This window comes from Apium graveolens, chromosome 9 (genome assembly GCF_009905375.1).
Source record: "Apium graveolens cultivar Ventura chromosome 9, ASM990537v1, whole genome shotgun sequence".
Lineage (NCBI taxonomy): Eukaryota > Viridiplantae > Streptophyta > Magnoliopsida > Apiales > Apiaceae > Apium > Apium graveolens.
In genome coordinates, this window is record NC_133655.1 from 215,711,919 (window position 1) to 215,735,033 (window position 23,115).

Genomic DNA, 23,115 nt, shown 5'->3' on the forward strand with positions numbered 1-23,115 from the left:
AAAGATCTTAATAATACCTAGTAGGGGTGTGCACGGTTCGGTTCGATTTTTACTGAAAACCATTACCTAACCGTACATGACGGTTCGGTTCAGTTTTTAGCTATTAACCATAACCGAACCGTCCGAAACGGGTTTTTTGGTTCGGTTAACCGTTTATCGATTTCGGTTTTTTTCGGTTTTATACATTTTTTATAATAATAAGTTTGAAAAAATATAAGATAAAAAAGATAAATTCAAAATTCAAAATTATACACTTTCTATTATTTTTTTATTATTATTAAATGAGTCTGTTTTCAAATGTAGAATTAAAGACTAAACTAGTAATTATTTGACTTTATTACTAGACACTGCAATACATACAGACTTCTAACATCAATCTGGAAAAATAAGCTTTTGTTCATAGTTAATGTCATAGTCAGTTTAATATTGAAATGAAATTAGACCTTGTATGGTAACTAAAGTTTAATATATAACTATATAACTTTATTACTATATTATTAGCTATAATTGTTAAAATTATATATTGTTATAAAAATATAATATTATACAAACAGTTCGGTTTTTCGGTTCGGTTATATGAGTAAAACCGTAACTGTTACCAAACCGTTCTATCGGTTTGGTTCGGTTACGGGTTTTTTCGGATTTTCTCGATTTCGGTTTTTTCGGTGCGCTTTTTAGGTTTTTCGGTCCGGTTTCAGTTTTTCAGTTTTTATTTGCTCACCCCTAATACCTAGGACGATCGTTAATGAATGATCATAACAAAACTGATATGATGAAGATGAAAATATCGATAGAGATGTCATTTTCGATGAAAATGTTGGAAAAAAATATTAAATACAAAATAGTGAAAGTTTTGTAGGTATCGTCTAGCCATTTGTATTTTGGTCATCCTCTAAATTTATAAATATATTTAATATAAAACGCTCTCAATAATAGATTAACATTTATAATATAATTACATAAATATAAATAGAATTGAATCTGTAAAATGACCTCGGGCGAAAATAAAATAATCTATATTATTCACCGGATAAAAAAAAGATTATAGTGTTGAATTGGAGGCTTGTCAATGGACCGGAGGTCCAATCCGATTTGGTCTGACGCGAGACTTAATTAATGAATATGGATTGGATAGAAATAAAACTGATCCGATAATAATCCGATCTGATAATGATCCGATCCATTAAGAAGTATATATAAATTTTCACTAATCTGATCCGATAAAATCCCAGTCCGAACTACTAAATTATATACTTATAAATTTTATATATGAATACAATTAACTATAATAAATCAATATTATTTACCATTATGTGTATCAATATTCTTATTTTTTAAAGTTATTTTAGTATATTCTCACACAAACTATTAATTCATCACATTGTAATTTCTTAAACAGAGCATATGTTATCATATTCAAATGAACGAGTCATGTGTGTAAGAAATTGTTTTCATATATAACGTCTTATTCATAATTTACAAAATTTCTCTATTTTAGTTTATAAAATTAAAAAATACTTAATTAACTTTCATATATTTCCCAAATTATATCATTATATTTTTATTTGTTTTTGTGACTTTCTGACTGAAGAAGTCTTTGGTGACGATGTTTAAAATCTAGAGAGAAAAGGAACAGGAAATGACGTGTATGCGGCAGTCGTGTATGTGTAAGGATGCAGAGTCTAGATGTAAATGGGTTTTATATCACGTTGCCCAACGAACTCGTTAAAATATATCAAGTAGCTACTCAATCTCCACAGTAACTCATTTAAACCACTAAAATACTAATATATATCACTTTGTTAGATTTTTTAAATTTTTTTAATAGAAGTGATGTGTTTGTCGTGTATTTCTTTTATTATTATGGTTTATCAGCAAACTTGAGTGCCTCTCTGATCTGTATATATGTTTAATTGGTCCTAAAATAATCGTTATCTTCACGAGTAAAATAAAAGCTGGGTGGTTTGTAATTGCAATATTAATTTGAGTAAAATTCAACAGAGAGATGAAAAGAATATGTCCTTTCAATTAGGACTCTCGTTATTTATCTCAATTTCATGTGTCCGGCAGTTTAATAAAAATATATGAATACAAATTTTTTAAGTTAACGTTTTCTTTTAAAAAAAATTAAAAAATCTAACGAAGTGATATATACTAGTATTTTAGTGGTTTAAATGAGTCGTTGTAGAGATTGAGTAGTTACTTGATACATTTTAACGAGTTTGGTGGACAATTTGATATAAAACCCAGATGTAAATTATGTCGTTTTAATTCTAACCTCGGGGGGACAACCTTGAGATTGTCCTAAGTCCCGTTTTCTCTTAATATAATAGTAAAGGAAAAATATTGAAAGTTTAGTCGGTAATCATCTAATCATATATATTTTGGTCAATTTTTAAATCTGGGGAATTTTCAATAACATTATTTTATTTTGACGTTTGTAACTTGTGCATTTTTTATATTAACTTACGAGTTATACTTCAAGTTTCATGTATATTGTGTCATTTTATTAAACAAAACGTTAAAATTTAAGAAAATAACTTTGTTAGCCATTAATACTTAATTTTCTTTTTTTGTATTTTCAACATCAATACAATCTATTATAATTAGAAACATCAGCATCAAATTTTTTATCAAAATATAACTAAAAACTTCAGACAGTATTCAAAGAATTTTCTTCAAAATAACATTTATCATTAACTATTTTAACAAATACTATTGTTATTTTTACTTCTACGCTTCATACTCTTATATTTTAATGTTTGACTAACGTTTGGGTAACATAATTGTATTATCTATGAAAACTTAAAGTACATGAAATGATACCACTTGTAAAAGCCAAGAATAGAACTGTACCATGGAGAGGTTTCCTTAAATTTATAATTATATTTAACATAAAACATTCTTATTAATAGATTAATTTTAAGAATATAATTATACAAATATAAATAAAACTAAATCCAAAATAATATAATATATACTATTCTCCCAGACAAAAAAAATATTCTATTGAACGTGTGTAAAGCAAAATTAAAATTAAAAGATAATTCGTTAATAGATATAATATTATAGGGGTAAAAGAAATAATATACACTATTTATCCAAGTTTAAAAAAAATAGTCTATACAAGTTTAAAAAAGCTAAATATATTTAGTTGAATTTGCTGTATTGGGATAAAACAAAATAATAAATAAATATAGTGGACGCAGTTAAGAAAATTATAGTATTAGACAGGTTCAAAATAAAATTAGAACTAAATAGTTATCTATTTGTTAATATAATAACATCGAGTTAATATAAAATAATTTATGTTACTCATTCGAGTGCAAACAAAATAATTAAACCCACACTAAAATAAAATTAAAAAGAAAAAAGAGAAAATAAATCGATGTGATATGGCCCATCTCTTAGGGGACGTGGCAGCACTTAAAAACCCACACATTCCGCACAACTTTTGTCAAACAAGATAAAATAAAATCCTCTTCTCTTTTTCTTCTGACAACATTTTAACTAGTAGTACTTATAATTCAGACAGTTCTATTTATCTCAATTTCCGTTGGATCCATGTTCTTGAAACTTTTGTATATCTATCTATGTATGTATAGGCATAGACAATTTCAGTAGCTAAAAATTCAAATACCAAAATAAAATAAAAGATGCAAGGAGGTGGTTTGGTTTTTCAGTCACCATTTGTGTTATCAACTAAATCGAAGCTTCAGTTTGCTAATTTGGATGTACCCAGAACAATCTTGTTGCCTTTATTATCATCTTCATGTAAGCTTTCTTTTTTACCTTTTGAATTACTAGTCTATTGATTTTTTTATAATAGTTATTTCAAGAATTTAATTATAGACTTGCCTGTTTAGTGTGAAATGGTTGTTTGTGTGCATTTGTGAAATTGTAATTTTGTAAAAAATAACCTTTATATGATATTATCTGTGAGACTTTGGAGGATGATTGAGCTCAATTATGTTAATTGAAGTAACTGTATAGAGGATTCAGGATTGGTGGTGGGGTGTGTGTGTTGGGGGGGGGGGGGGGTTATTTGGAATGGAACTTCAGAGATAATTATGAAGGGTGGCTTCGTATTGTGAGTTGATGCATTTGATACTATGCTGAAACTTAGGATGGTCTTCTAGGAAAGCAATTGTTGGTTAATATCTTTATTCTTTCTGCATGAACTCGTCTGTTAAAATTAGCTTGCTGGACGTCTATCGTGTATGCTTTGCTTGATTCATTTTAGGTAGTAACTTTGCCAAAATTGTTTGTGTTTAGGAAGCCGTCATATTTAAAACGTGAACTAAATCCAAATATAAACTTGGAACGTAAATTAAGTAAAAAAATACCAGTATAATTTTTTATACAGATACCCTTTTCCTTTTACTTTTTTTTACCAAGCAATTTATCTTTAATGGTTAAACTGACTTAAGAGAGCTTGAATGCTTATGCTACATGTAAAAAAAAGTTGGCTGGTTTAGAAATTTTGTTTCGTTGGTTATCAGAAGTTAGTTATTTTGTTAGTCTAGCACACCAGTCATTTGTCACTGCTTCCTGTGTCAATCTCATTAAAATAACAGTTCTTACCTTATATCCCCTTCGTCATCTGATGTAATACTTATATTTAGGCTTGTTTGAGACATTGTGTTCCCATCACTGATTACCCAAATGGAAAATTCACCTTTTGATTACATTGTTGCTCTAAAATCTTCATGAAGCCTGTAGCTGTAGCTGCTTCATTATGCTACTGGACAAAGCCTTTTTTCCCAGAAATACCCAACAAGGAACTTATGATCTACCTATTAATCGAAAGGGTACATGCGCTAAAAGCACTTATTTGAGAGTTAACAATCAGGTAGCTCGTTCAACTGGATTGGATGTCAAGAGACACAGAGCCAAGCCATTTAAGTGAAATATTTTCTGGATAGCTGTGTGGAAACAGTACACAGCATGTTACATTGTTTGATTGTTGCTGGCTCTTCTCAGCAGAAATGCCTGCTCTGCTTGCACCCTTAAACCCTGCATGAAGCTATTATTATTGTATAAACTTTATCAAAACAATTGCAATATTTAAACAATGTAAACTATCAAAATAATGTTTTAAAATATGACAACTGAAGCCAATATATCAAATCTGCCAAAACAAAACAAAAAAATGTGCTGGTCAAAGTTGCATTACTTTTGGCTGCCTCTGGTCAAAGTCGAATGACTGCACAAGTACTAGTCGTTCCCAAGAAAACCAGATGATTTAAGATTATTTTCCGTAAGAGTATACTTGGTTTGAAATCAACTATATTGAACAGTACCGCACTCTAATTTTTCATCAGTAGAAAATGTAACTAAAATAACTGAAACTCCTGTGAAGTAAAATAAAACAATTTTTTTTATAAATGTTTATGTTCATACTCCCTCTGTCCCACTCAATCTGTTCTTTTGACTTTTCGAAGTCAAACCGACCTAATTTTGACTAACAATTAGTACTTTATTCTTAAACATATTAATTACAAATCACAAGAAAATTTATATGACGTACCATCATAATTTAATTCTACATTTATAAAAATATTAAACAATAAAGTTTAATTTACAGTAAAAATTTTGACTTTAAAAAGTCAAAATGGGACATATTAAGTGGGACGGAGGGAGCATTATTTATAGTACAATTTATTATTATTATTATAAGATTGAAATTCGACATAATCAAAAAGTTATAGTTGCATGAGTAGAACTAGGATGTGCAGCAAACTTTAAAGCAGTTCAATGTGCAAATTTAAGATTCAATTGAAGATTGTAGTACAATCTAAAGGGGCAAAAATAACCTACCTATTTGGAACACCAGTGTTTAACTTTGTACACAAGTTAAAACTTAAAATGATACTCTCTGTCGGCATGATATTTATTTGAATGCACATAAAGACATAATTCATTTATATGTTAATATGGAATCCTACAAATGTAATGTATTTCAGCTCTTGATGTAGTCAAACTGTATCTATTGGTGTACGCAGTTAAAATGTTATATAGTTAAACTAACTGACCAATCTCCTTGTTTTCAGTAACATGTCAGGAAGTCAGAAAGCTAAACTTAAAGAGCAGGACGATTACTGTTCATGCATCCAGTGTTGGTACTGGAGCTGGAGGCTTTGAAGGGAGTGAAGAAGATGACAGCCAGAAGATCTTCGTTAGTCCATCTGATGACACATCATCCGAGACGTAAGTGTATTGGCTTGGTAAATCTTGGTACAAGATAGATAAACTAATCAAATATGTTTAAACCATAATATGGTTATACATCTTTCATAGTGGAACTGGAACTCTGATGTTCATGTCCGTGTATTGGGATGAGCACATCAGCATCCACGCCTTTTATTTTATACGCCTGTCCTCTCGATCCAGTCGTCCGAAATACACATACTACTGATTAGAGTTGACAATTTTATGAAGGTTTTAGTGAACTTTATATATTTTGTACCAATGCTAGTAAATAAACTTTGTGCATGCAAAACAATCTTCATATTGTCAACCCCCAAAAGATTTATCTATTAAACAAAAGACAGATAAATTTACCAAGATATAATATATCTTTTCCTCCAACACATCATCAGTGGGCACTTTGATTTTACTTGATCCAATAGGGGTTGCTAACAAAGTTTCCATCTCTTGACAAATCATCACATATATTAATTTTTAATTTTCTCTTTCTTTTATGTCAATCTTGGCAATATTTACTCAAGAGAACTGCACTAGCAAGCACCTTTAAAAGTTGACCCTGTGGTCCCATATATTACATTTTGAATAATTTATAAACTATAATAAGTATTGATGATATACACTTTTGTATTTGTATATGTATGTTAACCATTTGAGGAAGTTGGCAAGATGTTGCCAAAAGTTGGCAAGATGTTGCCAAAAGTTGGCAACATTGCTAGGCAACCACTTGGCAACCTTGCAACTCCACCAGGTTGGCAACCAAGAGTGTCATGCCACATCAACTTTGGTGACCTCTTTGGATATGCTTATAAACTCTCTAAGTCTTGTAAAATTCTTGTATATTGATACATTGTGGTTGGATAATGTAGTTACCTTCAGTGAAATTCTTCAATTGGATAGTCTCTTATGCAATTTTTTATTTTTATTTTGAAGTGATTATTGACTTCTTTGGCATTTCATGAAAATGTCTGCATTTGAAGTATAATCCGATTTCGGCCAGCATGCAATATTTAACTTTTCAAAATCCATTCCAACTTAACATACACCTTTTACATGAATTGCAGTAAGAAGCTTCCTTTTCAACTTCCTTATCCCGCCTCAGTAGCTTTAGTGTTAGTTGGATGTGCCTTGGTGTACTCATTGATTGTTTTTACGAAAGGATCACCTTCATCAGTGCTGGGGGCAATAGCAAAGTCAGGGTTCACTGCTGCATTCTCTTTGATATTTGTTTCTGAAATTGGCGACAAGGTAACGACCTACAAAGTTGAACTTCATGTATAACAAATAAAATGATAATCTGGACTAGGTACATACTTGCTCCTTTGTTTTCTTGTAAAAAATAGCCCAGTTTTCCACTTAAATGGCTTTCTCTCCGTTATGTGTGTGTTCATGTTTGTATGGCGAAATATTGAGAAGGGTGAAAAAAAACCTTAGTCACAGCCCGATATTGAACCCTCGTACTCTTTGTACTTCCATATCTTCCTAATGTTACAAAGTTAAGAAGATGACATTTGATAATTCACAGTGCAAAACCGTGCCCTGTATAAATCCAGAGCGTAGCATTTCAAGTGCAAGCCCTGTATTAGAAAGCTTAAGCTGCTGACTTAATTAAAGAGACAAAGGTTTTTTAAATCTTTTCCCTGCAGCGCAAAAGTTCGGTATAACCTTTTTCTTATAACACATTGGAGTTTGCCAGAGAAACCGGGGGCTTTTCAAATATATTTTGTTATTACCCATATGATGAAAGTAAATTGATTAATGGGCAGTTGTTTAAGTACACATGCACCATCCTTAGAAAATGCAACATACACTTGTTGAGTATCAAGTATAAATGAATTTGTTAAAATAAATTGTAGGAAGTTTGCTAATCATGCGGTTCTTTCAATAAATAGTTCCTTATTTCTTTACTTGCTAATGTCATATTGGCAACTCATTTTGCATTTCAGTTTATTATGAATTGAACTACTGTTTGTTTTTTAAAGTACCGAGTTCTACTTGTAATGTTTCTCTCTCTCCAATTTGATCAGACATTCTTCATTGCTGCACTCTTAGCCATGCAATATGAGAAAGTGCTGGTATGATCTCTCTCTTAACACTTACAGTACTCTATTTGCTATTGGTCCAGAACTGATGAAAATATAGACTGATTACATTTTGGCTCATTTTAAGGACTTATCGCTGAATTACCTTAGAGTGAATTACAGTGTTACATATTTAAGGTTCTAGTTTCTTAGACCGGTAGTTCTAATTCCTTTTTATTATTACGTAGTTTTCTTAAGAACAATTGGTCGGAGCTGGTGTTGCTTAAGCTTATATATATGTCGTGGCATAAATACAGTAATTATGTATGTGTGTGTGTGTATCAGGATGCTGCCTGGACAACTAATTTATTCATTTATTGTTGCTACTGTCAATGATAAGGTTCTCGTGGGATCGATGGGTGCCTTATCACTGATGACCGTCCTGTCGGTCATAATTGGAAGGATATTTCACTCAGTTCCTGCTCAATTTCAGACTAGTAAGTTTTAGTTCCTGGTATGAGTATCTTTGAGTTGATTGCTTTATAGTCTATATATTAGGAAAATATATTAAATATATATTATATTTTAGATACTTATTATGAAGTTATAATATTGTAACCTCGATCTTACAATAGTATAACTTTATAATAAATATCTAAAAAATAATATATATTTAATATATTTTCCTAATACTATAATATGTTCCAGTTATACCGTAAATGTAAAGTAACATAAACTTATTTTTCTATTGCTTATTTCCAAAATATCTTGCATATGATTTTAGAACCACAATAAGAACTTGATTTTTTGCAATTATTTGGATTCTTCAAGTTATTATTAGATATTGTCGTTTTTTAAGTTAGTAGTTTTAAAAGTATAGGTAACTTAAGACATTGTAAGAACATGAATTCTTTGTCCATAGCAGTATTACAAGCTACTAAGTACTATGCTTTCTCTGAATCATCTATAATTGTTCAGCAGACCTTTTGAGAACGCACCCAATATTGAGAATCTTTTCAAAGGAAGGACCTTGAACAAGATAATTATACATATTCCTAGAGATACTCAAATATAACAATCTAAAGAATTTGTCCGAGTGCAATTTCTTATACCATGTGCCTGTAACATGCCTAGATTTCTGATGTGATGTTTATGTCCAGGAGAACATCATCGAGCATACTATTTATACAAATGTGTATAGATACACATGTATAAATGACAAATTAGTTAGGGAAGAAAGTAGGTTTTAAGTGATAGCTTGTCAACTTATATAAATGAAGTGATCAGTCAAAAATTTTCTCTACACGTTCATATTTTAGCACCTTCTCGGTTCTTAGATGTGTACAAGTCTCTTCATACACCAAAATTTTGGATGCATTAGACTCTGAGATAGTGAGATATCAAAAGCATATATTGTTATCTGTAGAATACAAATACTTCTGTCCTCCGGGATACAAATACTTCTATCCTCTGGGTCTACCCTCTGTATCTGTATATTAGACTGTGTGGTAGGAAACTAATACTACTGCCCTATAAACACAGCATTACCAGTTGGAGAATATGCAGCGGTAGCTCTCCTGATGTTTTTTGGCCTCAAATCAATTAAAGATGCATGGGACCTTCCCTCAGCTGCAGTAAAAGATGGTGAGGAAAACACAGGGAACCTCGATGAGTATACTGAAGCTGAAGAGCTTGTGAAGGAAAAGGTTAGATATTACATAGTAGCTTTTCGAACATCCTTTAGCATAGGGCTTATTGACCTGAAACTTTTTCTAATTTTATTTTTGCTCTCATAGTTTCTAGTCATATTTAGCGCATGAATGAATGACACTCTTTAGAGATATTTATTTTAAATATTTTACAATACAAAAGGTAGTGTCTTGATAATTCACTAATGCTTGTGCTTGAAAGATTTCTTAAAGCATTCTTTATGTTTTTCCCGAGTACTTCAGACAAATCATCTCTGTTTACTATTTAGTGTTTTGTTCATTGCCTAATGCAGTTTTTGATATCTTCAGGCGTCAAAACGAATATCGAATCCACTTGAAATTCTGTGGAAGTCATTTAGCCTCGTATTTTTCGCAGTAAGCATCTTGACTTGTATATCATATGCTATTTTTTCTTCTTTACATGTTTAATATGATTTTTCCTCTGCTATACTAAACTCAACTTCAAATTGCCAATCATTGGTTGCCTGTCACAAAAGTATAGAGGTTATTTTTCTTGATTTCAAGGAAACAGATGCATAATTATTATCGATCTGATTCAATAGATTTATGATACTTAGAATTTTATGTCCGGAAGCACACTTTTTAAATGCGGCTATCGATGTTCAGGAATGGGGTGATCGTTCCATGCTTGCAACCATTGCTCTTGGTGCTGCACAGGTAAAGTTTGGTACTACTCATCTTTCTATGTTTAAAATACTTTGTTTCATATACCTTCTGGTAAATTTCATAATACATTGATACAGTCTCCGTGGGGCGTGGCAAGTGGAGCTATTGCTGGACACCTGCTGGCAACAATAATTGCAATAGTTGGAGGAGCAATACTTGCCAAATACATCTCTGAGAAGCTGGTATAGGATATCTCTTACCCTGATCCTGGAACTTTTTTGAAAAGTACAAAAATAATTTAAATTCCATAACTCTTGCTGTGTTTCTTACTTCTGATCTGGAATCAGGTTGGCTACTTGGGTGGAGCTTTGTTTTTAGTTTTCGCAGTAGCCACATTTTTTGGAGTCTTTTAGTGGAGTAATAGCATTCAGCGTAAAGATAGGAAGATTATGCACAGACCAAATTGTAACCAGCAAGCCAGGAAACTGAGGAAAATAATATAAACATATAGAGAGAGAAGAGCATTAGATTTTCAAGTGCATTGGATGTAAATTTTATTATTTATTGCAGATTTATTTCTCTAAGCCTACAAGCAGATAACATCGCTCCCGTTTTACCATTTCTGTAATAGTACACTTGCACAAGGGCAGGCAGTTTGTAACTTTGTATTATAGAAGTTCGGCCGTTGAAAAGGTCAATTGCATTATGTCACCAATAGTTTACTAATCCAAACTTCCCCAAGCTAACAATTTTCTTGCAAAAAGAGTTCGAATGTAAAACTGAAATGTAAAATAGATTAATATTTTCCACTAACATGTTATAAAATTGAGTACATATACAGCTGAACGGAACATAAAGCGGTAAAGATGGCAAAAAAACCGGTAAAGATACAGTAACATGTAGTGAGTTACAGTTTGCACCTCCGTTCCTCCTTGGAAGGTTACATATCTCAAGGTATCGCAATTTGCACCTCCGTTCCTCCTTGGAATATTACATATCTCAAGGTATCGAGTATCGACCCATCTCAGTACCTTCATTTGATCAGCAGTTGCATTTACAACACCAACAAGTTACCATCTCAGTGTTACAAAAAAATGAGTTAAACTAGTGTACTATATCAAAAATTTGACTGTGCCAATCAAGTAGTTCCTTTCTTTCATAATTTATTTACTCTTTTAGTTCTAAGGGGAGTTCATTTTATTCAACCACACACTGATGAGACTTGTATGCCCCATCTGATAATAGTTGAACAATACGCCTCTCCATTTTTTTTGCTCCTGGACCTGGTCTCAAAACTTCAGCATCACCCCATTCGCTACAAATGTCATTTTCCGACTCACCTAGACACCAACCACCAGGTGTTGGCTTTCCTGGATCACGGCCTAGGATTTTCTGGTCGATGAGATCAAGGACTGGGTCATCTGGGAGAAATGGGGAGGCAAAAGCAGCTCCAATACTAAATATATCATCAAGATCCCTGGAATTGAGAGGGCGGGGTTCCTGTTTGTCATCAAGGACAGCATGCTGCAGATTGTGGTTGATTATTGTTCTACGGAATTGCTTAGAGTTGCATATGAGAGTTGGAAAGTATACAGACTGAGCTGAAAGAGAGTTTGACAGGTACATAAGTAGAGTCCTTGGAAAATTATCTGTGCCAAAAATGCAAAACTCAAGTAAATTGCGGCTCAATATGCTGGTGGCTGAACCTGCAAACAGGGACACATACTTGTCAGTTGTCAGTTTTATCTTTCCTTCTAGTGATATACCTAAAGAACCATTATACGATACCCACTGCACTTGAAGTAAATAGAAATATTTTCTATCTGCTGATATCATGCCCCACCATTAAACGGGCATTAATTTACAAAGGAAAAACACATGGCAGCGCATGTTGGCAAAGGTACCTAGCATGAAAGCAGCACTATGTCTTCAAACACAGTCTAGGCTCTGGGGTTCTCACAAAGAAACCGTAAATTTAAAAAATTACTTTTAACAGATTTTTCTTTCTTCTTTTTTGCTTCGCAGTAGATGGTTGATGTTGGTTTACTGCTTTGGTTATGCTCGAAAGGTGTTTGATAACAGTTCTGAAAAGAGGCGCATATATATATATATATAGGTCCAATCACGAGCCAACGCGGGTTGGGGAGGAATGACAGCCAACACACCGCAATGAAACATTGCGGGGGACGCATTGTTACAAAGCGGCCCCGGACTTCCGCAACGATTCATTGCGGCAGGTGGCAATGGACACAGGAAACATTGCGGCATCCGCAATGTTTCATTATGACTGTTTTTAATGCCCCAACTGCCCCTCTCTTTAACTTTAAATGCCTCTTTAGCTTTAAATGTCACTCTTCTTTATAATTAAATATAACTTAATATTATAAATACCTAATATTAATATTCCACTTATATATTGCAAGTATAAAAATAATATTAATATTCAACCGTAATTATTTTTTTAAAATATTATCAATTTTAATAATAAAATTTATCAATTTTATTTTTTCTGTAATTTTTCTTTAAATTATCATATGAGTTATTTTAGTTTTAAAAATAAAATTATCAGTTTTAAAAATAAAATTTTAATAATTAATTTTATAATTTTTTGTGAATTCAAACTAATTTTTTGTGCAAATATTAAATTGATATCAATTTATGTGCCAATACTAATAAGAATTGACTGGTCAAAAGTTAGGAAGTTTGACCGACACACAGCAATGAAACATTGCGGCAGTTAAGAAGTTTGACCGACCCACCGCATTGTTTCATTGCGGCAGGTGTTCCTGCCGCAATGCTTCATTGCGGCAATTTTTTCAACAGTCCTACCTCAGCTTTAGCAGCTTTAGCAATATTTTTTTCTGTGCCTAAATTTAATTTTTTGAATTTTAAAATTCAGATTTTCACCTATAAATAGCTCTTGTAATCTCATTTTTTTCCAACATTCACTTCTCTATTTTCATTCTACATTTTCTCTTCAAAATTCTCCTCTCTATTTTCCGAAAAATGGTTTTCTACTATGATTTGGACAATAACAAGGTAATTATCGATGGTGTGGCTTACGACGGACCCGGAGGAGAAGAAGACATGGCAATAACTCTCCGCCGTATTCAAATGGCGCTTGAGCGCAAGAAAAAAAAAGGAAAATGAGGCGAAAGCGAAGGCGGAAAAGTTGAAGAAAAAGAAAGACGACGATAAGGGTGATAAAGGCGGTTCTTCCAACACCGTTAAAGCTTAATCATTCTCGTCGGAATAAAATATTTAAGTTATTATGTATTTTGTGTAAAAAAATATTTGAATGTACTCCATTTATATTTGAATGAAATAAATTGTTTAATGTTTTATTTTTCTTGTACTTATCCAATTTATTTTATCAATTTTAAATTTTAATGAACAAATATAATGCTAAAATTTGAAAATGTGAATAACTAAAAAAATGAAATTTTATCGAATTTTCGTTACCTATAAAAAAATAATTATATACTTTTTAACTCCGTTATTATCGGAAACAAATTAATTCAATAAAATATGATTTTTTGTTATTTAAAAAATTAAATCACTGCTTCATAATTTTAATATTATTTATATATTTTAAGAGCGGTGTCTTTAATATGTATTATTATCATAATTTTTTGATATGATTAGAATCATTGTATTTTAACATCTGTACAGTTGGATCGTCAAAATTTGTATTTTATAACTTAAATGTCAAAAAATATCATATGACTCAACTATTTTGCCAAATATTCACAAGATTATGTAAAATTACTCTTGTGAACATTTATATTTTGAAATTAAAATTTCACATATTAAATAAAATATAAAAAGTCTTGAAACTATTTTTTATTATTGTTTTGGATAAATTTTCTAATTTTAAAAAAAATAACAAATATACTTTCCATTATTAATAACAAATACGCTTTCCATGATTAGAATAATCATATTTTAACATCCGTATAATTGAATATTTGAAATTAATATTTTATAACTTATATGTCAGAAATATCATCTGACACAACTATTGTGCCAAATATTTACAAAACTATGATTATAATTAAGTTACTCTTATAAACATTTATATTTTGAAATTAAAATTTAACATATTAAATGAAATATAATAAATCTAGAAACTATTTTTTAATATTTTTTTTGATTAATTTTCTAATTTTAAAGAAAATAACAAAAATAAACAACCCAACCGCAATGATACATTGCGGGTGGAAGTATCAACCACAATGTTATAACAAATACGCTTTCCATGATTAGAATAATCATATTTTAACATCCGTATAATTGGATATTTAAAATTAATATTTTATAACTTATATGTCAAGAAATATCATCTCACACAACTATTGTGCCAAATATTTACAAAACTATGTAAAATAGTTGCATATTATAATTAAGTTACTCTTATAAACATTTAAATTTTGAAATTAAAATTTAACATATTAAATGAAATATAATAAGTCTAGAAACTATTTTTTAATAATTTTTTTGATTAATTTTCTAATTTTAAAGAAAATAACACAAATAAACAACCCAACCGCAATGATACATTGTGGGTGGAAGTATCAACCGCAATGAAACATTGCGAGTGTATGTTGTACAGTTTTAAAAAAACTATAAATACTTACAGCTGTTGGTTTGTGGTCGTGTACAATGCCGCAATGAAACATTGCGGCTTCCGCAATGAAACATTGGCGGTCGTGCATTTAATGCACACACCTACCTTAATTTGTCTGTACCATTGATCTTATACTGCTGTTTTTAGTGTTGCTTAACATTCTGCTCAAATTTATTCTTCTGAAAATCAAGGTTAGTATTCAAAATTCATGGCTTCTTATTTATTTGATTATTGAAGTTCATTTAGTGATCATAACGACTTTAATTATGTTACCCCCCACAAAAAAGAGGGTTTATCGTAAAATCTTTAATGATGATGAAGTAATAGATGTTGATAGTATTGAAGATAAAGGGACAAACGCATAGTGATGATGATGTTGGTTTCGGTTGGAAGAATCACGATGTTCACGGTGATTCCGATGATAGTAATGATTCTTTTAATGGCGATGATGATGATAAAATTAATGATGAAAATTTTATTGGAAATATGAATGATGTAGTTCCTTGTGTTGGTATGATATTTGATTCGTTGGATGAAGCGGAAAGTTTTTATTGAGGTTATGGTCGAAGTATAGGGTTCGAGATAATTATTCGAAGTAGTCATAGGCATTCAAGAAATGGTGGTATATCGTCACGTTTGTATATATGTCGAAATGGTGGAAGATTGGGACCAAAACCCTTGGAAGTTGAAGATAGGGTTAAAGGGAAACGACCTCGAGAAGTCATTCCTCGAACTTGTTGTCGTGCTCGTATGTGTGTTGCTCACAAAGTAAACTCAAACAAATGGGAAGTAACCAAGGTTAACCTAGAGCACAATCATGCTATGGTTACATCAGATAAGGTAAAATTCATGCAAAGATCATGCAACATAGATCCGTTTACCCGATCTTTGATCGAGTTATTCAACAAATCGGGTATCGAGACCCCGAAAGTGATGAATTTACTTAGTGAGACGTGTGGTGGTATTGAAAAAGTTGGTTTTTCCGCTCAAGACGTACGAAATGTAATACGTGACATTCGAAGAAGGGTTTTTGATTCCGGTGATGCGGAGTGTGGATTGATTTTGTTACGAGACTTGCAAAAACAATGTGATGAAATTTTTTTCTACCGAGTGGATGTGGATGAGGAGAATCGGTTTAGGGCTTTGGTGTGGGTTGATCCTTGTTCGCTTAACGCGTACAAGAATTTTGGAGATGTGGTAACTTTCGACTCGACATATCGGACTAATAGGTATGACATGCCTTTTATTCCAATTACGGGAGTGAATCACCACTACCAAAATATTTTGTTTGGATTTACACGTATAAGGGACGAGAAATAGACTTCTTATAGATGGGTTTTGAAGACTTGGTTGGAAGCGGTCGATAACAAGCCACCTATTACCATTATTACGGATCAAGACATCGCTTTAAGTAATGTCATTGCCGAGGTTATGCCTAACACCAACCATACATATTGTACGTGGCATATTAGTAGCAAGTTTCCCGAGAAACTATTTACTTTGTATACTTAATACTCGGAGTTCAAGACGGATTTTAATGCATGTATCTACACGTCATTGTCACCAACGGAATTTGAAGGTAGGTGGGAGGATTTGAAAGAGAAATATGATCCTGAAAATCACAATTGGCTGAATGATATGTATGCAATTAGACGACAATTGGTTTTTACTTTCACGAAACAACATTTTGCCGCCAGTATGACTACCACCTCAAGGAGCAAGTCTATGAATTCATTTTTTGATGAGTATGTGAAAGCGTCGACCGGTTTGAAAGAATTCATTGCGAATTCACAAAAAACTTTGGAGTCACAATATTTACGGGAGGTTCAAGCCGATTTTGACACCGAGTACAAGGAAAGGAGACTATTCTCTAACTCGTCAATGGAGATACATGCCTCCAAGATATACACAAAAGAGATGTTTAAGCGATTTCAAAAAGAGCTTCAAAAAAGTCAATCTTTTCTTGTGAAAAGTATGAAAGGTTGTGGAGATTATCTTTCAAAGATGTATTTGGTTGAAAAGTCCACCTTGCCGGAGATTTATAGAAGGAATTTTTTCTTGAAGGTTTCCATCGACGGGAGTTATTCTTGTACATGTAAAAAATTTGAACATTCCGGGATGATTTGTAGACACATGATTCATTACCTTAACAAGAAACAAAAGACGATGATACCGCCAGATCTTGTCACAATGAGGTGGACAATAAACGGAAACAAAGTTGCGGGGCCTCTACCGTGTACCCCTCGGATGCTTGGTAATGTTGTAGAATCTCAAACGACAAGATATAGTGGATTGTGTAAAGCTTTCCAAGGTTTGTCCGTTGTTGGTAGTTGCTCCGTTCCGCGGTACAATTACTTGATGAGCGTGATCGAGAGAGAAAAGGAGTATGTGATTAAGTCAATTTACAGACACAAAAGAATTCAGCAGAACAAGATTTTTTTAAAAAAAAAAAAGCATAGCGATGTCAAGAGACCCACAAGGTTAGTTTGGTCAGTGAACTTCCTAGAGCCACTCCTATGTACAGCTTAGTAAGCATGCATACCAACTTCATATAATTACCATACTGCACATAAATAATACCATACAGATTTGATATTTCAGACACATAAATTAAATTAGCATGACAAAAACTGCAAGAAATTAGTCGGATAAGAGGTGTTAGTTACATAAAACATCCTAAAAACGCGTACAAACATAGTAGTAAACACGACTTAGTAAAACCATTCAAAAAAGAATACACCTTAATTGTAATAAGAAAGCATATATGTCTTGCATAACCAGATATCTTCGTGGGTTAAAGGTTAAAGGATAAAGGATTGACAGTCTTATTAGCTTTTAATCCTATAATTCTACTGACAATTAGACTATTAAGCCAAATACTTCACAAGAGGTTATATCACTTTTCTGTGAGTGAGGTTTATATATAAGTTTTTACAGGTCGAATATTTCGTCCCAAAATCTCAAGCTTAAGAATGATACTCTTCAGCTACTTACTAATGTAAAAAACAAACTAATTCTCAGAGGACTTTCATCAAACACTTCATTGGCATTAATAAAAAAACTAGCTTAAAATAAAAAAAAACTATAAAATACACACAAAACCATCTAAATTACCCCTAATTCGAACCCTAATTTAACCTAATCTAAATTACCCCTAATTTAACCTAATTATTAACTAATTTACCCCTAATTTGAACCCTAATTATCAGATAATCAACACAATTTCGAACAAATATCACATTCATATAAAAAATTCGAATAGTAATCGAACAAAATCGCACTCAAACTCAAACTCATTTTATAATCGTGTGTGTTGGTGTAATCGTGTGTATAAGTGTGTGTATAGCTATAAATCGTTTGTATACCTGATGAACAAGAAGATCAGTGGAGTAGTTGTGATTGAAATCGTCTCAAATCGCTTCAATGTCGCTGATGGTCGTGTATCTGTGTCTGTTTTTGAGTTTTAGGTAATTTCTGCGTGTATCTGCGTGTAAAGGAAAACGACTACCGCAATGAAGTATTGCGGAACCGCAATGAAACATAGCGGTGGTAGATTCATGTTTATTAGATATTCGATATAATATTTAACATTTTTAATATTTTCAAATATTCAAATATTTTCATTTATTATTAAAAATATTGAATAATTAAAATATTTAAATATCAAAATATTTTCCTTTATTATTTTAATATTTATTATTAAATATTTGAATATATTAATTTCATTTAATGTTTCAATACTTTTAAAATATTGAATATTAAATATTAAATATAACATTTAATTTATTATAAAAATATTTTATATTATTTTTTAATATACAATCTTTAATCAGAAATATTAAGAATAATATCTTATTAAATTAATATTTATGTAGATAAAAAAGTATTAATAAATGAATTATTATAAATAAAGGGCAAAAAGGGAAATGGAGTATGTGGGTCATTCTGCAATGTTTCATTGCGGCGGCCGCAATGAAACACAGTGGCAGTGGCCGATCCCAGCCATCCGTTTTTTGCTTCAACGGTCCTGATTCGTTGGTTGTAAGTGGTCCCTATCCAACTATGGCTGTGGATAGGGACCCATATATATATATAGCTTGGGATTTATGTATTCTCTGGTGTGGTGTGGCTAGGGTTTTCAGACAGATGAGGGCTGGTCTCAGGTTTACACAGGTGTGATTTAGGTGACTGAAGAAGGCTGAAATTGGCTCTGAATACCACTTGATGGGGGATGGGGGCTGATTTAGGGTTAGGGTAGAATTCTCTCGCAAGAGATATTCAAAAACAACTCAATATAATTCTCAATAATAATAGTCACGGCTGAATTACAATGATAGAAATACTATATATAATAATCAACTTTCCTAATTAAACTATAACTCTAGAATATATATTATTAATAATAATATACTTAAACCTATTCTATAATATTATAATAAACGGGCTTCCAAAACCTATTGTACTGCTCCCAAATACTTTCTTTGGGCTTTTTGACCTGTTGTCCTACATCACTTTATGCTCTACTATCCTTTTCCTAAACATTTATGTTATTTGTCTGATTTAACTTGTTATTTGGGAATATGGAGTTTATAGTATCCACTGTTTCGTTTATGACCTTTCTTGAGACTTCATCATTCAAGCAAAGAGTGCAGTTTTCTTAAATGTGCAGGTTAGTTTTATCTATGTTGATCGAGCTAAAGGGTTTAGGCGTGGATTTAACTTCAGCACTCCTTAATTTGCTTGTGTCAGGTATTACAAAATTTTTAATCCCTTTTAGTACTCATTAAATATAAGAAGAATTAATAATTTGAACAACATACCATATGACGAAATTTCGAAATGCACGGTGACCTTTGAAATATGAATCTAAATTGCCTAGACATCTTTTTTCTTCCTTCTTTCTGGATATTATGTTTGGTTTATAAAATGATAATATGAGATTAGCAGGGAGCTAATTTAAACATAGCAATTACCCATTTTCTTTAAAGAAACGCCTCTCTCTGTCCTAACCTAAAATATTATATTACAAGGTATGTATTTACAGAAAGGAAATGACTACTCTGAAGCTGGATATAGCATTTGAAACTTGATCACTTAAGGCTGAACTATTAGGTAAGGGCCATCACCTCATGTCTGAAATTTTAAGGGCATCCTCTATGTTACCTTTTGTCTGCTTCTCTTCACCTTCTATTACACATTCCAGACCTATCGCACTGCTCAGTGTCAAGAAATGCGATTTATCCAATTATAAGGGGTCACTGTATGGTTAGTTCAAGCATTCAGATGATATATACGCTTGCAAATTTGTCTGGGCTCATTATCTACAACCTATTTTAAGCCAAACTGTACTTCTTCAGTTAGCACAAGGATTTGTAATCTCTCAGTGCAAGTGCAAAAGCAGTCGCATTCACATTTCTTTGTTGGCTTTCTTTATTTTCTTATTAGTATATTATCCACAACTCAAGACATAATTATTTCAGCCTATTCACAGGAATATTTCTACAATAGTGCAAGAAGATACGTCGAAGTGTAACAAGCAATCAAACATACCAGTAAACAATTGGTAAGCATCTGGCAGTTCTCGTTTCTGACTAGCATAAAACATAGCATTTATTTCCGAAAGATATAGCCCAGGATCAACAACTATCGGTTTCAACTTCCGAGATCTACAAAACCAAAAAACTAATTAAACTCCGCATATATCACTTTATATTTCTCCAACCACATGACTGTACAAAAATAAATAAAATTTTAAACTTACTCTCTCCAACCAATGTAGCTAGTGTGATTCACAAAGTTCACATCTTTAGGCAGATACGACAAGATATGAAGTAGATCTGCAATCCCAAAAAATAACATCGTTTAGTATCTTCACGTAATTAATTAATGTTAAATCCTACAAACCTGCCATGAGAAAGAAACAAATACGAAACATAATATTACTTCACTAAATTGATAACGAAATCAAAGAGTTGTGAATTTCCATTACAAACCCAAAACCACAAAACTATAGCTCAAAGCAAAATATACACACAATGCTTCAACAAAAACTAGCACATTAAATGAAAACACGAGAGTCATTTATACAACTATAAAACACCCCGGAGACATACACACATCACAAGATAGAATGCACAATGAATGATTTGGTTACTGAGATTTCCCATGATAATTCTAACAAAAAGATTCGCCTTTATCTCAAATATTCTTCATGACGATTACATTTATAAAAATAATTTAGCCACATATATCCTAAAAGAAATCATTAGCAAAATTTCATTCCAAGCCTGTACATTTTTTTAACTGAATTTCATGAAGTTATAGCCACACGAAATTAACTTGTTAACAACACAAACATGACCCCCCGACCTAAATTGGCACACATCCAATAATTTTCGTGAAACACAAAGCACAATGTAGCATCATAAAAGTCTCGAATAATAGTCCTAAAGGCAAAACAAACAAGAAAAAGCAATACCATCTTGAGTAACAAGCGGATAATGAGCAGGCGAGAGATTAATAAACCAATCCCACCTCCCAGAAAGCCTCAACAAAACCGAAGCCCCGTGCAAAACACACGAAACCTCGGACGCCCCATCGTCATAACAAAACCCAGCTTTCCCCACCACATTAACATTCTGTGCCGCCTTAAAAACTTTAACCCCCGTCACAACCCTGGCCATCTCATCCCTATCACTCTCCGACGCCCCCAAATCAAGATGAATCAAGTAGTGATTTTTAGGATGATAAACCGCAAACAAGAGCCTGAGGATCCGAGCCGAGTCGCCTTTAGAGCCGGAAATGAGATAAGCGAGAGAAGGAGGGGAGGGCGGAGTGGAGGGAGAGGAGTGGTGGTGGGAGAGAAATAAGAGGCGGTGGTGGTGGTTAGGGGGAGAGTGGTGAGGGAAGAGAAGAGGGTCGGAGGAGAGAGAATCGGATGAGAGAGATGAGGGAGGGAGAGAGACGAGATAGAGAAGGAAGAGGAGGGAGAAGAGGAGGGTGGGGAGAAGGTAGTGGAAAGTGGTGGAGGAGGATGATGGTGGTGCTGGCGATTGGACTTGGAGTGTCATTCCAACTTCCTCAATCCTCACCCTTTCTTTTTTCCGGCGGAAATGGAATAGTGTGTACTTTTTTTTATACACTCGGACAAATCCTCGATTAATTAGATTCTAAAAATAATTAGATAATTTGTTTTCTGATCGTTTAATATATAAAATTTAAAAAAATTTGAAGCTAAAAACAAAATTAAAGATATCTCAAATGATCCAAATTGCACCAACATCTCTGAAAATAGTAACATCGCAATTGACCATATCACATAAAAATCATTGTTAACCCAATGTTCAGAAACACCAATCGCATAAACTGAGATTGGAGAAGCGGCACCCTGCTATCTACATGCCGGACACCAGCTATAAACATGCCGAAAGCACCCCAGCTATCTATATATCGGATATCGGTTATAGACATGCTTAAAGTGTAAACCCGTGAAGAATGAACAATCTTTGTTTGTGAAAGATGATCTCTTGCAATTATCACCACCGCCCCGGATTCGATGCAGACTTTGCAGATCATCAAAAATATCAATAAACTCGTTCTCATCATATTCAACACCAAATAAACACAACCATAACTAAACAAAAATATAATAGAACACTCCAAAAGAAGAGACAAAACACACATTACAAGAGGACAGACACAAAAACACCCAAAAAAATGGATTTTATTGAACGGAAATTAACGAGAACAAAAGAGAATGAAGGGGTTGGGGCTTTCCACTAGAGAAAACCAGTGAAAGCCCCTCAATTTACTTGAAAATGGACAAACCCTATAAGAGGAGAGGAGGGAGGCGGCTAGGTCTTCTGATAATGAACTTTTTAATAGCCACGGGGTTTTCTAGGGACACATTATTTTTAGTATTTTT

At 32.6% G+C, this 23,115-nt stretch overlaps 2 protein-coding genes across 2 annotated transcripts; one reads left to right on the forward strand and one right to left on the reverse strand.

The window, feature by feature from the left end:
- The first annotated feature begins 3,457 nt into the window (after positions 1 to 3,457).
- Positions 3,458 to 11,290, forward strand: LOC141682702 (protein PAM71-homolog, chloroplastic). Its single transcript, XM_074487401.1, has 10 exons — positions 3,458 to 3,774; positions 6,054 to 6,210; positions 7,272 to 7,455; positions 8,235 to 8,282; positions 8,629 to 8,725; positions 9,771 to 9,934; positions 10,247 to 10,312; positions 10,565 to 10,615; positions 10,702 to 10,806; positions 10,912 to 11,290. Exons 1-10 carry the CDS (start codon positions 3,657 to 3,659, stop codon positions 10,975 to 10,977), a joined length of 1,056 nt encoding a protein of 351 aa, XP_074343502.1. The 5' UTR covers positions 3,458 to 3,656; the 3' UTR covers positions 10,978 to 11,290.
- Positions 11,291 to 11,336: 46 nt separating this feature from the next.
- Positions 11,337 to 22,313, reverse strand: LOC141682701 (beta-glucuronosyltransferase GlcAT14A-like). Its single transcript, XM_074487400.1, has 4 exons — positions 21,670 to 22,313; positions 20,953 to 21,028; positions 20,742 to 20,857; positions 11,337 to 12,270 (listed from the first exon to the last, which is right to left on the reverse strand). Exons 1-4 carry the CDS (start codon positions 22,259 to 22,261, stop codon positions 11,762 to 11,764), a joined length of 1,293 nt encoding a protein of 430 aa, XP_074343501.1. The 5' UTR covers positions 22,262 to 22,313; the 3' UTR covers positions 11,337 to 11,761.
- Positions 22,314 to 23,115: the final 802 nt, after the last annotated feature.

What these genes read in the sequence shown, in the direction of transcription:
- LOC141682702 (XM_074487401.1), top strand. Translation starts at nt 3,657, where the DNA reads ATGCAAGGAGGTGGTTTGGTTTTTCAGTCACCATTTGTGTTATCAACT. An exon ending in AAGAGCTTGTGAAGGAAAAG is followed by an intron (nt 9,935 to 10,246) that starts GTTAGATATTAC and finishes TGATATCTTCAG; the next exon opens with GCGTCAAAACGAATATCGAA. An exon ending in TTGCTCTTGGTGCTGCACAG is followed by an intron (nt 10,616 to 10,701) that starts GTAAAGTTTGGT and finishes ACATTGATACAG; the next exon opens with TCTCCGTGGGGCGTGGCAAG.
- LOC141682701 (XM_074487400.1), bottom strand. Translation starts at nt 22,261, where the DNA reads ATGACACTCCAAGTCCAATCGCCAGCACCACCATCATCCTCCTCCACC. An exon ending in TCCGCTTGTTACTCAAGATG is followed by an intron (nt 21,029 to 21,669) that starts GTATTGCTTTTT and finishes TTGGGATTGCAG; the next exon opens with ATCTACTTCATATCTTGTCG. An exon ending in AGCTACATTGGTTGGAGAGA is followed by an intron (nt 20,858 to 20,952) that starts GTAAGTTTAAAA and finishes TTGGTTTTGTAG; the next exon opens with ATCTCGGAAGTTGAAACCGA.